We start from the raw sequence: 17,136 nt of genomic DNA, 5'->3' as shown, positions 1-17,136 counted from the left end.
CACAAAACAGAAGTGGTGTATCTAGATCTGTTGTGGAAATACAGTGCTATTCTCTTCAGAGCCATCTGCCAAACCTACAGGGGTGACTATTGGATAGTCCTCTAATTTGCCGGGAGACCAATTAATACGCTGATTTGTACCATTTATTCAACGGTTAACACTCGGTCAAATACTTCTTCTCAGAATATTCCTACATAAAATGCTTCAGGCTTGTCATGCAGTTATTGATACGTACGTCTCTTATACAGCAGCAGTACCGGGAGTCATCATCGATTTGAGACACTGAAGTGAATATCGTTCCAGCGCGGCTGAGCTGTCACATAGAGACTGAGGAGGAACAAAGTTCGAGGTGCTGGCTGCTGAGGCTTCAAAAATCAAAATTCAGATCATGACACTTCCATGTACATGGAGTCAATGGATGGAAGATTACCCATGAGCCTCTGGGACCGGGCCATGGCATGCAGACGGTGTCTGCGGATTTGACAAAGTAGGAAGCCCTCAGATGCTAGCCCACGGGGAGCAGGACGCCACGATGGGCTGAATGCTGAGTGGGCTTCAGAGTCTCAGAGACACCTCAACACTTCAAACACTGATGACTGAACAGCTACTCGTGTGTTAGAATCACATCACACTGATGACTGCGTGTAGTGAAGTGCTTCAGTACATTACTCCGCCTACACACTGAGGAAAACCAACCACAGAACTGTTTGTTTATCCATACTTTTTATTGTGCTGTAGAACAGTAACAAAAAGTCCTTGAAACTGAACAGAAACGGGGGCATGGGAGGTTTATTCCAGCGCTTCCCTACATGTGCGCTCTGCGCTTCAGTCCTCCGCCCGGTGTCTGCACAATCAGCTTGTGTAGAAATATTATGTCTTGAGGGGAGTTTGCTTCCTGCCATTCTCTTAGTTTAGTGTGAGAAAAACAACATCCACAGAGGAAGATGATCCATGATCCACAGCAAACATGAAGACACCGTTTCTTTTCCCCCCAGTTTCAAATCAATATGAGTGCAAGGCTTAGCTCTGCCAGGAATGCCTGCCAAAGAAATAACAGACTCTGTCACATTAATTTTTTCTTTTTTGTTCTTTATGGTATTTTTTGCAGCCCCAACAGTTTATGTTAAAATCAAAGGTGACTAAATGGGGGCGAAAATCACAGACATAGAGCAGATATTACAAAGGCAAACCGGATATAGAGGGACAGGAAATCACGTGACCTCAGCAGCGGCTGCTGGTCCTCCTGTCATTTTTTCCCCGCCGTGAAGTAGAACACAGACTTTTTGAAAAAATATACACAAAGTTGATTCATTAGAAACATATTTTAAGTCAAAGGACTCTCTTAAAGGCTTTATACAATATTTTAAATTAAGTTTGCAAGTAGTACAGATTTTAAAAATGGGCCATTATAAAGTTAATTCAATAAGTTGCCAATTCTTTTAAATGTTTTATGTAATGTTTCAATCAATTCCATCTATTAAACAATTTCATATACACAATTTATTAAACCATGTGAAGAGGAAATGCCTAACTGGAAGACCCTGTGAGCTACTGATCAGAGTCAGTGACCCATAGCACTTTTATTGCCTTGTCTGAGAAAAATCAAAATGAACCCAGCTTACATGTTAAAACGGACAGACATCTTTAATGGTCGGGGCCAAATTGATCCCAGCATTTTAAACCTAGAAAAAAATAACTGTAATGAATGATGGTGTTACCCAAGTTTACACTTCAGAACATCAGAAAGGAACACAGAGTTCACATTCAGGATACTTCTATTGGCCAAGTTCTGTATATTGGCACATACAAGGAATTTAGCTTGGTACTTGCATGTGTACATTTAAGACAGAGAGAATAAAACACAATGCAAACCAATACAAACTGTATGTATAAAAAGAAAGCATAATAGGAGGGTTAAAGCTGTCTCCCTCTTGCCATGGTGACCTCAGGATTTTGATGGGAAAATGATCCAATCAGTCCTTGTGCTGTCCTAGATGGTGCCCCCCCCCCAGGGGGTTAAAATAGCTGCATGCCACACTGCGAGCTCTAGGCGTGGGCCAGACTGAGCATCCGAGCAGCTAACCCCGGCTGCCCATTAGCGAGGGAATGTAACATGACTCAAACAGTTTGCACTCAGCGGTACGGTATCCGTTTCCAACTCCTTTAAAGGCGGGATCCATTTAAGTTACACAATTACTTTTAAACAAGTGCTCACGTGACCTGCAAAAACGAAAAACAAAAACTTGCTGGCGTTAAATGCTTGGAGCCACTTAACATTTTCAAATGTATTTTCTCCGTATCAGTATACCGAAGCTTCATGGATTCTTCAATATATTAAAATTTGATAGACGACACTGAATAAACTGAAATCCCTTGACACTGTACAGTCCTCCTGTCTTCTTGCCTTTTTTTGCCCCAGGTGGACTACGCATACGCTCAATGCAGATGTTCATGCAAAAACGACACGGAAGACCAACCTCTGCTGCTGAGGCCACGTGATTTCCTGCCAGCTGCCGAGATGCCTCTTCTGGAGGTCTCGCCCGCCCGTCTGCATCCAGGTCCCTCTCCAAAAAAGGAGGCAAGGAGCACTTAGAATCTCTTGCAACTGTCGGCAAGTTTGTAAAAGAAAATGTAGGATCTGCATCAAAATACGCTCACGATAGACAGGATGATGAGCAAATGTGCGTGATGTTTTTCATACAAGCACATGTAGTTGTTCATGTGAAAATGTTCAAACATGTCCTGCAGCAACCCTGAAAACATTTCTTAATCTGCACCAGATCTACTCCAAAAATCAATCGCTTGTTTCTTGACCCGCAGCTGAACTTTCCAAGAAACTTAATTAGAATTTGTTCACATTTTTGGAGGTATCCTACAAACAAACAGAAACAGCTTGGAACTGAGCTCGGGACCGAAAACATGACCTCATTGAGGGAAGTAATAACAGTTCAGTGAGAAATTGAGAAAATGGCTTTATGGAATTTTTTTTTGTTTTATTTTTGTGTGTGTTTGCAGCCGAAAGCAGAGGATATCTGAAAATATGTTGATTTGCTGACTAAGCCAACAGAGAGGTTGTTGTTCCGCTATCCTTTATCCTGCCGTGTCCGAACACACTGATTAACAAACATAGCTCAAAACCCATTTCTGACTGAAAATGAAACTGCTGTCTTTTCTTTTCAATGTAGAAAAGTTTTTGTTTTTGTTTTTTTTGTATGATGAAAAGCCCCACTACTCTCTGGCTGAGATGGATGAGCGTAAACACCAAAATGATTCTCAGATGAATTGATTCTCATTCTCGATGCGCCTGCAGGTGCAAACTTTCAGCTGAGCATGAATTTATTCCCACTAATTAGGATGTCTGTGTGATCTAAGTGGGAAATATGATACTTTTAATTCAGGCAGAGTTAGATGTTTAGTGATAATTGGTATCATTGCTGAATATGAAATGTGTCCATATGGTACCTATCAAAAAGAGAAGGTGAGGTATTTGTTTGCACAATATTTGTCTTTGTCAGGCACAGACAGTAAACTTCGTTTCCAAAGAAGCCAATGAAATTGAAGAATTTGTTCTTATGCAGCAGACTTATAAAATCTTTGACTTTCCTGCATCATCTCTCTGAATCCTGTTTTAAAAAGTTACCTGTTCGCTTATGAAGCGCAGCCTCGGTGCGAGCCCACCAGCCTTCTCCGTCTGATCTGCACCGCATGTTCTGTCCATTCAGTATCAAGCTCTGTCTCGATGTTATGGAATTCCCGCGGACTTCTGACCTGTGCTTGGTAAAAAAAACAAAACCTGGAGATCTGAACACACAACACGCATACAGCATGTATTCCGGCTGGATACAGACTGAAAAACAAAACAACACAAAGTGTTTTTTTCTCAATGTGCAGTGAAAGGGATTTCCCTGCTTTTCAGTGCAAACATGGTGCAATGGTTTATTATTTAGATGGGGAAAGTAAAAGACAAACAGATGGGATGGGGCTAATAATAAAAATATGCCAAAAACTGTCAGGAAATGTGAAATTGATTCAATCACTTAAACTCAAGGCAAGTCTTCAGTATATCTGGAAAATCAAATTCAACACATACAACAGCGAAACAGCTGTAAACAACACACATGACATAGTGCTTGTGTGAGCATAACCCAGCCTTGACGCGTGAGCTACTTCCCCAAGTATTTGTAAACGCTCTAATTTAAAGTGAATGTAAAACCTGATGTATTTCACTACGAACCAAATGACAAGACAAACCTTCTTTTAAGGCTGCATTAAGTATTTTTTTGGCCACTTGGGGGCAGAGGAACACCAGAACAACCTCGAAATCAAAGACTATACTTAACAACATTATCATTCATTGCATCTATCAACCTGACAAATGTTTAATAGTCAAGGTCCAACATTCGCTCTTCTTCTAGCTCTGTTTTGCCAGCCACCAACTCCTGAATTAAAACATCTGTCTTTGGCTGCTAAATGTTAAACTCTCATCACAAACTAGTTGCTAGGATAGGAGGTCAAGGATGAGAGCCAGAATGCGCTTACAATTAAAGCAAAAAAAAATATCCTTGAGTGTAAAACTATTTTGTATTATATATGTTAATATAGAGAGGCACTGGGGAAAGACATCAGTGCTGAGTACAGGCTGATGTGTTTACTGCAAAGCCACAAACCTTTGGATAAAGCGGAGGCGTTGCGATTAACAGGTGAACCCGGACGCAGGACACAGACTCCAGGCTCGAACGAACAAGAGAAGGTTTGTTGTTAAATCTCAGGGAGTGGAAGTGGGTGGGGAGTGAGGCTTCAGGCAGGCGAATGCGGAGGGCAGTGGGGAGCTGGTGACCGAATGACTGACCGGCAGACCAGGGAGTGAACACGCGAGCAGGCAGGTGAGGTGGAGGGTTGAGGCGGGCTGTAGACCGCCGAAGCTGGGCTCGTTCGGACGCTGGGTGATGTGGAGAGCGCGCCAGGCAGAGGGACGAGCAGGTGATTCTGGAGCGCATGGGGACAAGGGTTAGGGCAGAGCAAACATGAGGAAGAAACTCAGAATGCGCAATTCTAAGTGGCCTTTAATGTCAAACGCCAAACCGGCGGAAGCAACGAACTTGCAGGTTTGCTGGCCAAATTGGCAACCAGGGAGCCGGGAGAGAGTGAGGAGCGCCACGCCCACGGCACAGGGGAGACACCGGGGGGAAGGGGACACCGGAAACACAAGGAATGAACTGGGGTCACGGCCGTGACCTTGACAGGAGAAGGAGGGGGAAGATGAGGGAGGTTGACAGTGGCACTGAGATTGCCGTTTCCTCAGAGGGAGACACTCCATTCATCCTACGGGATGATAAGGGTCCACATCAGAGCATCACATGCAGGAAAACTCTGAGGCTATGTTTCCTTTGGACTCTCTGAGGTGTGGATAGAGACTCAGAAAAAAGGTCTTTTTCTTGATTCGCTGAAACCTGTCACCGTCCTGCAGAGTTCAAGGCTGTGGAAAACAGTAATCCATCACTGCCTCGTCTCTCTGGACACTTGGCTCTGACCTTGAGCCAGAAACAGAATTACTGATGTATTACAGCAACTGGGACTGAATAATTACACAGGAGAGGAGAGGACCTTAAGCGCACGGCCAGGCTTGCTCATAGAAGGCTATAAATATGGATTGAGAGGCGTGATTTGAACACGGATACCACTGCAAAACTAATTATTCAGAGTGAAAAGCGCCATGTGGGTGGTGATTGTGATGGAGGTGGAACACCAAGTTGGGCGGCTTCCATGCAGAGTGGTTTTGTGATGTGTAAATTGTGCTTGAACAGTTAGTTAACACTTAGTTTATCACAAGTTCAAATGTGAAGAGGGGAGAAATTCACGTGATTAGCGGCTTTGCAGGTTAGAGAAAGAACCAGCTTCTCTTCTCCCGAGCGATACTGGATTTGCCAAGGAATTTCTAAATATGCCGAACTTTGGTGCTGCGTGAACGTGACAGTGTGAAACATAAGTAGTGCATTATCGCTTTGTGTTGTGTTGTGCATGAAACATTTGGACCGATGCCATGAAGTGAATTTTTGATGTGACTTTGGGTCGACATTGGACTTTATGCAGCAACTGCTGTGAGTCCAAGCTGCTTGGACTCATTTTAAGAGCCAACTTTCATTCATAGAGTGGTGAGTATTTTATACTCAAAGTAGGTTTTTAGTCATTTTTTAATGCAAATGATATCAAATAACATATATAAATAACACAAACATGGTTCTGACGTGTCCCCCCCCCCCACTTTAAATTTCAATTTCAAAATTTTTTCAAATATCCCCAACACAGAAACACTGGAGTCCTCCGGCTCTAGTGATTTAAAAACATCATAGCTTTATGTTTTGACATTCAGTTCCAAAGTTTTCTGCCGTTTTCTTTTTCTTTCAATTCGGTTTAACATTTAGCTCCTTCATGTGTTACATCACATGGTAATGTAAACAAAACAGGAGGCCAGTCGCAACACGAATGTGTATGATTTTTAAATAAAGTTACAGGAACTATAATGATATTTCTTTGGTTTCATCAGCTGAGAGTGATTTATTTGGTGTGGTCCGCATTTGCAAAAAAATACAGGGACAGTCATTACTGCAACGTGCCCAAATTGACTAAATCTGCCTGGTGGGGAAACCAAAGTGCAGCTGTCCAACTTCTTTGGTGGCTGTGCTGCTGCGAGCTGTCTGAAGAAATAAGTGTTAAAAAAAAAAAAAACTCATCTCAGCTTAGATACAGTAGATCCATTTGCAAATTCATTAAACCTAGCTCCATCTTTAATTTATTACTGGAAAATATCACTCTTGCTCCCTACTGGGTGCCTACATTGTCCTCTCGCAGGGTGCGCAGTTGTTCTGCAGGGCAGGTCAGGACTAATGGACACTTCTTAACATCCTGCTCTCTCTTTTAAAAAGGGATTTTGCATCTTTAAATACACCCTCGGGGTCCAACAATGTAGGGAAATATATGGCTGTTTTAAATGTCAGTCTGAGGCTTTTATGTAAATCATCCAATTTGGAAGAACAGGCACATTATGCAGGATATCTATTTAGCTAGATCTTTGCAATCCAAGGTTTAAAAATGATATCATTTAAACACAAGTTAATATATAACATTTCTGTTATTTTACTGAATGTGAAGTTCAGTAAAATAACAGCACCGTCAGAGCTGCCTTTGCTACTGGCCTTGGAAAATGAAAAACTTGGCAAAGAACTGATTCACTGAGTCCATATTGATCAGCACCCTGTCAACCCCATCAGATATACTGTATAATGGCCCTTTTGTGCTATGAAGCAGTGCAGATCAAATTATATAAAGCAGTTAAAGCTGAATTAGATAAGGTTTGACTGTTGCCATCCACAAATGATTACAGTTCTTTGGCAGGTTTCTCATTTACTCTAAGCCAGTCAGTGCAGCTTTTAAAAACAGCTGAGCAACGAAATGTTATCGCTCCCTTATTTCTTGTGATTACCTGAAGAGATTACGGTAAAAATAGGAGCATGTGTGTGGTAGAGCTGAACGGATGAAGAGTTGTCTGAGTGGAGCACGGTTCTTCATGGTTCTTTACTGGTTTCATCAAAATAAGAATTAAAAAAAAAAAAAATGGCAATAGATGACCCTCACTTCAGTTGACCCATCACTGCCTTTTTGTACTGATGATTTTTGAGGTTCACACTAGTCAACTCAAAAAAATAAATAAATAAACCCCTCTGATAGTAGGTAGGCCCTTGGGTTTTGGTGCTGGACATAAAGGCTTTTCTTGGATCAACACCTCAAATGGGAGTGGGAGGAAGTAGGATCAAACAGCAACAAAATGCAATGACAGCAAATATGTCTCCACCAGGGGGAATTAAACCAACACACACCCCCCAACACAAAAGAAAAACCTCAAGGTTCACTGACACAGCTTTGTTAAACGGCTAAAAATGAAAAGGCCTCTGTTAAATACACAACGCAGTGAGGTACTGCGGAAGATGGGCTGCATCCGGGGAGGGGTATATTTATGGAGTTCAGATAATTGAGTGACGGAGGTCAGGTGTGTCAGCTCAGGCAGGTGAGGTGAATGTCTTAATTATGGCAGGCGTGTGAGGCTGCCTCAGCCAGCCAGGGTTTAGGGGTTTGGGTTCATCATCAAAAGCCAGCTCTTAACCTCGTGATCGGGCCTCGCACCAGAGTTTTCTAACGAATCTTATCTCAAGCACCAGGTTTATTTCCGCGTCCAGAGCATCTCTACATTTGAGAGATATTTGAATAAAAAACTCCAGTCTCCCATATTATACTTTCTTATCATGAACAACAGATCAAAGCACTTCCTCTGGCAGTTATGGCACCTCAAAAGCATTGCTGTGAACCCAGACTAATAAGGGCAGTTAGGTAATTTAGAAAAAAAAAACTCCAGCCTACTGCAGCGAGAAAAGAAAAATAGTGTGAAACTCAATGTGCGTAAGAAACTAATATTTTAATGCGGCCATTGATGAGAGACTCCAAATCCACTTAATGGATGAAAACAGAAAATAGGCTTTTTAAGCACAAAGGGATGGACTCAGTCTCAACTTCGGAGAGTCTCTGATTAAAAGCTGTCCTCTAGAATTGTTATTACGGCACTGAAGATTAGCCCAACATCCTCTTGATGTGTTCACTCTCCCTCAGACGTTTGTGGGCAGTTATAGGCAGCTGTCGGTGAAACTGCATTGACCCTCATAAATATTTCCCAGCAGACCCATGGCAGTGTGGGGCCATTCGAACCACAGTTCTTTTACCGGGGCCAATCAAATTAACCCTGAATAAGAACGCTCATTTCAAAAGCATCGTGGCGCGAGGGAAAAAAAAAACTGCGATGAAGCCGAGTGAAACAGGCCAGACAGAGTCCCGACAAACGTCCTCAACGAAATGCAGGCGCGGCAGCTCCGCTTCACTCCGCCCCAACGTTTGGTGGTTGTTTGAAATTTAAACTCGGAAGTTGTACCAGTAGGATTTTTTTTTTTAATGTAAGTCATATGAATTTTAATGACCTAATATGTAGAGAGCTCTTTACCCTGCATCTGGATTGGCAGCATAATACATGCTTTCACCTTTCTCGAAATCATGGGAGTATTCTCTTGAATTAACTGAACAAAATTTCACTCGGTCAAACTCAAACTCATCAAGTCCTATGGGATTGTTTAGAGTCGATATGTGCAAATGTTCTCTGAGTTTGGATGCACCAGCACAAAGCCTTATTTTCATAAAGTATACCACACCTGCAAGGAGTTGGAAATGAATAACTGAGAGACAGTAAATCAATAACTAGATTTTTTTTAGGCTAAACCCAATATGTTACCTAATTTTGGTGATTTATTTAATTTGATGGATGGCGTCTGAAAGATGTGAGAAGATGGCGATGTAAAAAAAAAAGAGAAAGCGACAAAATTTGCAAATGGTGAAAAAAATGTAGTCAGGTCAACATGGCTGCGGCCAATACTGACGGCTTCGTTTTAATCTTCGGAATTCATCGCAGGTCAGTTGTGGCCCCACGGTGCCGATGTTGATGTCATTATTTAACACGAGGATCGGGTGTCAGTGGGACCCCGCGTGTATGATTCCTCCCACCGCTGCTGTGCTGCCATCGCGCCACGGAAAATGCGAGATGAGAGGAAACGGGGCAGGGGGCCAGTGTTGACAGCCGTGCTGTGCTCTCTGGCATGTTGTAGGTGGATGGCGATCTAGCTGACTCTGACTCTCTAGCTTTGAATAAAGTTGTATGGAAAACAAAGTCTCCAATGACGACGGCTAAAACTGTGAAAAGTAGCAACTGTTCCTGTGATTCTGGTGTCACAGTGGCGAGTCTCACTGCCACCGTGTCTTTTCCCATTGACATCTGCAGCCAAACAAAAAAACAAAAGGTTGTCGCGAGCCAGGTTCTGACTCCGTGGGGAGTTTGGCTGGAGCTGTCCAACGTGTGGCCTGTATGCTGCTGACCTCTGACGGCTGCACTGTCACCGTGCGGGCAGAGGCGGTCCACATGCTGTCAACGGGGCTCTTTAGCAGCGCTGGCCAGGTGACTGTGCCGCCGCCAGCAGCAGCACACGGCTGAGAAGTCTTTCAGCATCAATAAATATCACATTCAAATTCTGGATGCGTTTGCCTGCGTGATAATGACAGATGCACAGGCGATACGGAGCCGGAGGCCTTGTAGTCTTGTTTATGATCACGTGGCTTTTGGGGCTTTTTTTTTTCTGTTTGTGCTGCAGCAGTCCCATGAGATCTTCAGTCAGAGGGCAGGTGGCTGTTTATGGTCCAGACCACGCAGTGTTTGTAGGAGATCATGACATGAGAAAAGCTCTCCTCTCCGTTTTCTGCCCATCATGTCTTTACTAAACGCGCAGCTTTTTGTCGATTGAAGTTTGACTGAACGGAATGTAAAGTTCAGTGGTGCTTTGGTAGGAGGCTTCGTGATATTTATGTCCGCAAACGTTTGAACGTAAAGTATGAGCTTTTATCTTTTTGTGGTCATCTAAATGCCCTTTTTAAAACCTTTATCTGACCAGAATTTGTCTGTGCATTAACAGGACGCTTCCATGCTTTGTTTTTGCAAAAAGGTCACGGATTGATTGCCCCTTATTCCTCTGTGGTTAGCTCAAGTGCCCTTCTGTTGTGACCTCGGAGTACACGGAACCTTAAATCTTCTGTCCTGCGTGGTCTTCAGGTTGTAAATATCAGAACAAAACAGTGGTAGTCTTAGCCTGGCTCCAATGAAGCTTTGATTAACCAGTCATCACACACAGAAAAAAAAAAAAGCTGAAAAAAACTTTAAACTTTCCCCACTGATACTAAAGCAAGCCCTACAACAGTCATGACAATAAACCAGCAGGCACTGCTTGATTAAAAGAGCTGAGGTACATCACCACTTCTGTTTTATAAAGCACTTTTAGCTGGATCACTGTGATGCCAAAAGGCAGATTCCCAAACCTGTATGCATGTTAACCCTATTGCTATGAAGCAAGGCGAGGACAAAATTACCAATATGTCTTGGAATCAGTTCATCATTACAACGATATTACTGACAGTAAGACGCTACGGTAACTTTTAACATTTAGTAGTAGTGTTTAGACTACATTTTGGCCCTGAACAAAAATCAAAATGCCATTATGTAAACTATAATGGGTCATAACCAAATTTAATTTGTTTAAACAAAACTCTGTAGTGGTGGCGCCTGTATTCAGCCCCTCAGAGAGTCTGTGCAAGCCCGTTTCGTCGTATAATCGAGTGTAGTTTCTCATAACAAATGAGGCTCACATTTTTGGTGTCACTTTTCCAATTACAGTCTAATTTTAATAATATAATTTATGGTGGCACTTTGTCACAAAATCCAGGTTTTGTTGGAGGAACATAACACTCATAAAGCTGTCTCCACTTCAGAAAGCTGGGGTGAAGATGATCTCGACTTATGATCTTTGTTTTCCTCTGCTGGTGATGCGGCATGTGTCATTACAACAAGTCCTCTTGTTGTTCTCCCTAATGAGGTGTTATTAGACGCAGGGATGCATCTCTCGCTGTAAATATTACCTGCCGACAACCAGCCGGCTGCTGTCATTTGGCTCATCAGCGTCTTGTTGTGTGTGTGTGTGTGCGCGTGTGCGTTTATATGTGTAAAGGGGGGCGGATGGCCTCTCGTATCAAAGCTTTTTGTTTGTGAGTTGTCGTTTCAGCACGAGTTAGAAAGCTCTGCTTTCAGCTCTACTTTGTACCGTTTCCAAAAGACTCTACTTTTACAATATATGCAATTGGAGCCACTGATTATGGTATAATATATAATAATGATATATAATTATGTATAACAGGAAAAAAAAAGTTAATATTGCAATAAAAATGCACAACTGTAGGTCAGCTAAAAGGAAAGATAAAACCACTCCAGAAAAAAGAACAATCATTTTATTTTCACTGAACAGAATTGTGTTCGTTACTAAAATATCTGTACAGATTAAAATCTAACTGCAGATCATTCAAACTCACTGGCATTACAGTAGCCCTCCAGTACTGTAAAGATGTTGTCATAGCTCAGGAGTGATGCAGTGCCAGAGGAGAAACCAAACCTCTGCCCCCCCCCCCAAACCTGAAACTGACGCCTAAAAACAATTTTAAGTAAACTGTCACCACTGTATAAAGCTGCTCCAGTGTCCTCAGTCTGTGGTTTTACTGTAACATACTGTACCACCGGCCGGAAGCTGATTTTATTACTCGTATTCATCCAGCGCTTTGCTAAGAATAACATGTTCATGAGTACGACCACTTTCTATGAAATGCTTTGCTCTCCATCAGCTGATAAAACATGATTTTTCTTCTCGCTTTCATACTTCTTTTAAGGGCTCCGAACTTTCAGACAAAGACATCTGTGTTTTTAAGAGATACAGTTCTTTTGTTGGAATGATGGTGTTGACAAAAAAGCAGTTTGTAGTTACTGTATCTGTCTCACTAACCAGAAGAGAAACCAGCAAAGGATATAAAGGACAACACATGTAATGGTGGCGAACAAAACACAAAGACTTTCTGAGAAAATGAGAAACGTTCAATGGTAACAAACATTTTGATTTTTCAAAGTTCATTCAATAGGTGAAAAAAACAAAACAAAATAACAACGTAACAGCAACCAAAAAAAAAAAAAAAAAGAAAAGAAAAAATGACATGAAAATAAGCTGGAAATCCCACTTCCAAAGAACTGAGATGAATACTCAACTCACCCAACAACATTAATTGTCCATGTCAGCAAATGCATTTAAATCAGCCAAGACCCGACAAAGCTGTTTTAACTTTCATACCTACTCCGTGAAAGATACAGTTGCTCATTTAATAATTTTAAACATCTCAACAGAACAGAAAAAACGACTGATTGATATAAAGACATCATTTGAAGATTTACATCATTAGTTATTTACAATTTTTCTACTGCCAGTATCAACACATTATAAATTCAACACTTTGTTTTTGTGCATCTATATACAGTCTTTACAAAAATACAACCACAGAAGCAAAAACGAAACAAAACAAAAGGAGACAGAACATGAGTGTGTCATTCTGTTTGTATCTTCCCGTCTTGTCGAGCCACTGCTCAGGCTCAGTTTTTAGTGTAAAGCACTGAGGCTTGACGAGGCACCGCTGTCTCTGTCCGTCTCCTCAGCTCCAACACCGGCAGCTCAGCAGCAGGTCAAACCTCAACCTAAATAAAATATTCCCTCCGGTTCTCACTCGGGCCGTTGTGCGAGCTGGTCTGGCTGCTGAACGGTATCTCCGGGCTGTCGTCAGGCTTTACCGTTTTTTTCCCCTGGCTCTGACACATCCCTTTCCTCCTGTAGAGGAATCGGGCCATTATGGCTAATGCAGACACAGTCACAAAGATCACCACCGCTATCACACCTGTAAAGCAGAGAAATGGCGAAAGTCACAGCAGCTCAGCAATGAGAATGTCGGCGTTGAGTTTGGATTTCTGCCTGCATCGGACTTGTTTGCCTTTCTGGACTTATCTCTCCAGTTTTCACCCCTGCCTTTCCTCCTGTGTCCCTCTTTTGTTGTGAAATAAATCACCTAACTGCTTCAGCATTTGGGTCCAATCCCTCGTGTTCCCGTAACCGTGCTAACACCAGCAGTAACAGACTCTTTCTTCAGAGGGAAAAAGAATCTACAAAACTAAGTAAAAATACACACAACACACACAGCACAACTGATTGCATAATTATTTTCTCCTACACGTAAACATAGAAGATAGAGGCCGTGTCAACTGGTGACATTTCGTGGTTTTCCAGAATTGTTTGACTTCACCTCATTATTGTACAGAGACAGAAGTGAAAAATAGACGGCCTGGTAGAAAAATCAGTGCAACAACTGCAGTTCATGACAATGACAATGTGAATTACCAAGGACAATTCTGTCAAAATAAAAGCCACCCCTGTGCTGTGAAGGTTATGTTACTGTTGCAATATAAAGGCATGTGCTGTTTTTAAGAAGGACAGTAACACAACTGTCACAAGCAAGAATAAAAAGTAGTGTTTATTTTGAAAATTCAGCTCTCCTAACACAGGTGGAAGACAGTATTGTGCGCTTCTCGTAGCTGTGTTTCATACGGTACAAGTCTCAGTTATACTTAGATACTGTGTTCCTTACAGTTTCCATCACAGGCCGTGATGTGCACTCAAAAAGATCTGTCAACAGAGCGCGTGAAATTTGCATTTTGGTGCATTTCAAATTGGAAACGTATTGATATTTCGGCCTGCGGGTAGCAGATTACAGTGGTCTGACTTTATCAGCCTTGTTTTCAAACGGGACAGGTTAGAACGGAAGGACTAAATTAGAGACGAAACATTATGAAACAAAACTCCTACTCTGCACCAAGGTTAGCAAAAAAAAAAAAAAAAAAAAAAAAAGATAGTCGTCCGCTTGGAGTATAAAGTAATTTATATTCTAATTAGTTGTGGTTTCCTTTGTGTACTCAGACACAGTCATGCTGTTTGAGTGACAACTCGGGGTTTTTCAGGCTTTCATTTATACACCACGCACTTCAATGTTAAACATCATTTCACTGTCAGTCCTTGTGCACTGGGTTGTGGGAAAAGACCGAGGTGTAAAAGAAAATAAAAGAATGAACGGTACCTTAACCTTTCTACATCACATCATCAAAGCTTGCTTCACAGACAGTTTGTCTCTCGTGATTGATGGTAATGGCAGTGTGACAGTGAAACATGTTGCAGTTACAGTACCTCCAATGACAGCTGAGTCTCTCCTGATGGCATTGACTAAAGGCTGACCTGTTCCCACTGATCCAGACTGGCCTGCAGCACAGAGAGACGGGAGAAAGGAAAGGTACGACGACACATGGAGGAGAAGGATCTCCGGGGAATAAAAAGAGTGAGAATCACACGGAAGAAATGAAGTTGAACAGATGAGGACAAAAGAAAAAGGAGGGGAGCAGAGAGATCATCGGTGACATGAAAAATATAAATGGAGGTACTGCAGAGAGATGCTCAACACAGAAAATGTGGAGGGAAACAGGAATCATGTACAGTCAAACCATCAGTCAGAGCAGGTGAGGGCTTATTGGATACCACAGCACATGTCACTATTATCTGTGGGACCGACCACAGGGGAAAGATACGGTGAAAGGAAACTCTCTCCCGGTGTGAATGAATGGCCTCGTAGTGGCCGTTCACCCCGTGTCACTGCATAAGTTGGAACCCAAAGGTCCCATCATGAGGTTTTCATGAAGGCTTGGACAGTACTGCCCACGATAACCTCAATAATATTTATTTATTTCAACCTCCCTGAGAGAGTGGGTGCCCCTGAGAGAATGGACCAACAGTGTCTGTGAGGTCACCCATAAGTTTCTGAAGGAACATTAAACTTTGAGCTTACCCATGTTTGCATGTAGCCCAGTACAAAAAAAAAAAAAAAGACAGATTGCAATCGGGTCTGTGAACTGGAAAGTGGAGACGCATTTATGTAGCAAAGTTTATTAAATCGCATATGGATTCTTTCCGGATACGAGACACTTGTGATGACAAGTGTAAGTGAAGTCTAAGATGCAAACACAGAAAATGACAAAATTTTCCTCGGACCTGATTGGTGATGTGTGGTTTCTGCTGCATAGGGATTGGTCGAGGTGGAGCCACACGGGGACTGGACCAGTGGTCCGCTGACGGTGACTGGGCTGGTGTCTGGGTGGAGCAGAGCCGCTTTCAGAGGGCTGACGGAGTTAAAAAGGACAGCGGACAGGCAGCCCGTGAACCCCAGAGAGGCGAGCCGAGCCAGCTCCGGACCCAACTCACCAGAGTCTGGAGAGAAAGAGAGAGAGAGAGAGAGAGAGACACGGAGCAGTGTTTAGTAGTAGGCCTTCAATGGAGAAACGATCACATATACTTTCCCTCGATAAAATACGAATCACACGAAACATTTTGTACTCATATCAATCAAGGCATGCCGATAAGGACAAGCATGACTTTTTAAAGCGGGTCCGCAGTGGCAGTGCTAAGCCTGGGTCAGGAAGTCCCACAGCCTCTCATCTTATTAGCAGCCTATTTCTCAGTCCGTCTCTGAGGGCACAATGCAAAAAGGACATAACTAGGTCATGACAGAGTAAATTACAGCGCTGCCATGTCTCTGTTACACGACCGATCTGTTTAACAGGACCACCAGAAAGACGGAGGTATTCTGGTAGAAGAGTCTGTCATGCTGAGAACGGTCGAACTGTACACGCTGACTCCCTGGTTCAACTGTATTTCATCAAATCAAGGCAGTGGCCAAAATCATCCGTATCTGCTTTTTATCCTCCAAACAGTCTTCAAACCTTTTTTTTTATCAGAGCTAACTGAGCTGTATCTTAGTCCATGTCTGGCCACAACTTTCCGGAACAAATAATACTGCACTGTAATCGAAGCAACCCTGACCTCCCGAGAGAGCACGCTCAAAGGCGTACGGCGTTTGTACATTACGCCGAGCGGTGCGAGTACACAATTTATACAATGACAGGAGCAAACAACAACAACAACAAAAACCTTCTTGCCAAGTATGCACTGTTACCGGCAGGGGAAATACTGGCACATTAGACTGTCGGGTAAAAACTACAGTACATGCTGTATATTATGAGCAGTGTCCTTTACTTTGCACCAGTGTTTGCACAAGTGGCATGTACCTGTATATAAAGCCATCCTGTGGCTATACATCGTGGCAACTGCGGCTTCGTAACTTTGCGCTACGAAGCTGCAGTTGCCAACAGGTCTAACAGAGCTTTTCCGTCTTTTCTGAAGCACTAATTTCCATCCTGTTGTATCCTTCATAACGAATATCATGATTTGATGAATGAAAATCAAGATGTGTTTTGATCACACTGATAGAGTTAATGTGTAATTTGACTTGTTACTAAGTAGTTGGTGTCTGAATTTTCAGTCATCTCATGTAAAGTCAAATAATGTATATTATGAACTTTCTTTCTGGTCTTCTTTTGTTCCAGGAAAAGTCGGTGATTTTCATAATGACTCAAGGAATGGGTTGAACTGCGGTGTCAGTCATTTTAGTAGTTAAAAGGGCAACATACTGTTGCATCACTTGTGTAACAGGTGGACTTTTAAAAATGGAATTACATTAACTTCTCTCCCACCTAACCTG

General features: G+C 42.4%; 1 protein-coding gene and 1 long non-coding RNA gene across 3 annotated transcripts in view; both read right to left on the bottom strand.

Moving 5' to 3' along the window:
• Positions 1 to 704: 704 nt before the first annotated feature.
• LOC120796750 lies at positions 705 to 3,759 on the bottom strand. Of its 2 annotated transcripts, none has more exons than XR_005708418.1 (5): positions 3,641 to 3,759; positions 2,478 to 2,605; positions 1,623 to 1,682; positions 1,191 to 1,279; positions 705 to 1,039 (listed from the first exon to the last, which is right to left on the bottom strand). It is a non-coding gene; the product is annotated as an uncharacterized LOC120796750 (long non-coding RNA). The 2 variants fall into 2 exon arrangements; XR_005708419.1 differs by having other exon boundaries at positions 1,221 to 1,279.
• Positions 3,760 to 12,972: 9,213 nt separating this feature from the next.
• LOC120796409 (contactin-associated protein-like 4) overlaps positions 12,973 to 17,136 on the bottom strand; it is a 64,026-nt gene continuing 59,862 nt past the window's right edge. The window contains exons 22-24 of the mRNA XM_040139225.1: positions 15,591 to 15,806; positions 14,736 to 14,807; positions 12,973 to 13,398 (exon numbers count right to left, since the gene is read on the bottom strand). Coding sequence (XP_039995159.1) covers positions 13,202 to 13,398; positions 14,736 to 14,807; positions 15,591 to 15,806 — 485 coding nt within the window. The 3' untranslated portion in view covers positions 12,973 to 13,201. The remainder of the gene's footprint in view (positions 13,399 to 14,735; positions 14,808 to 15,590; positions 15,807 to 17,136) is intronic.

The sequence above is a fragment of the Xiphias gladius genome, chromosome 11 (genome assembly GCF_016859285.1).
Source record: "Xiphias gladius isolate SHS-SW01 ecotype Sanya breed wild chromosome 11, ASM1685928v1, whole genome shotgun sequence".
Classification (NCBI taxonomy): domain Eukaryota; kingdom Metazoa; phylum Chordata; class Actinopteri; order Istiophoriformes; family Xiphiidae; genus Xiphias; species Xiphias gladius.
This window is presented reverse-complemented; position numbering and strand designations above follow the sequence as displayed.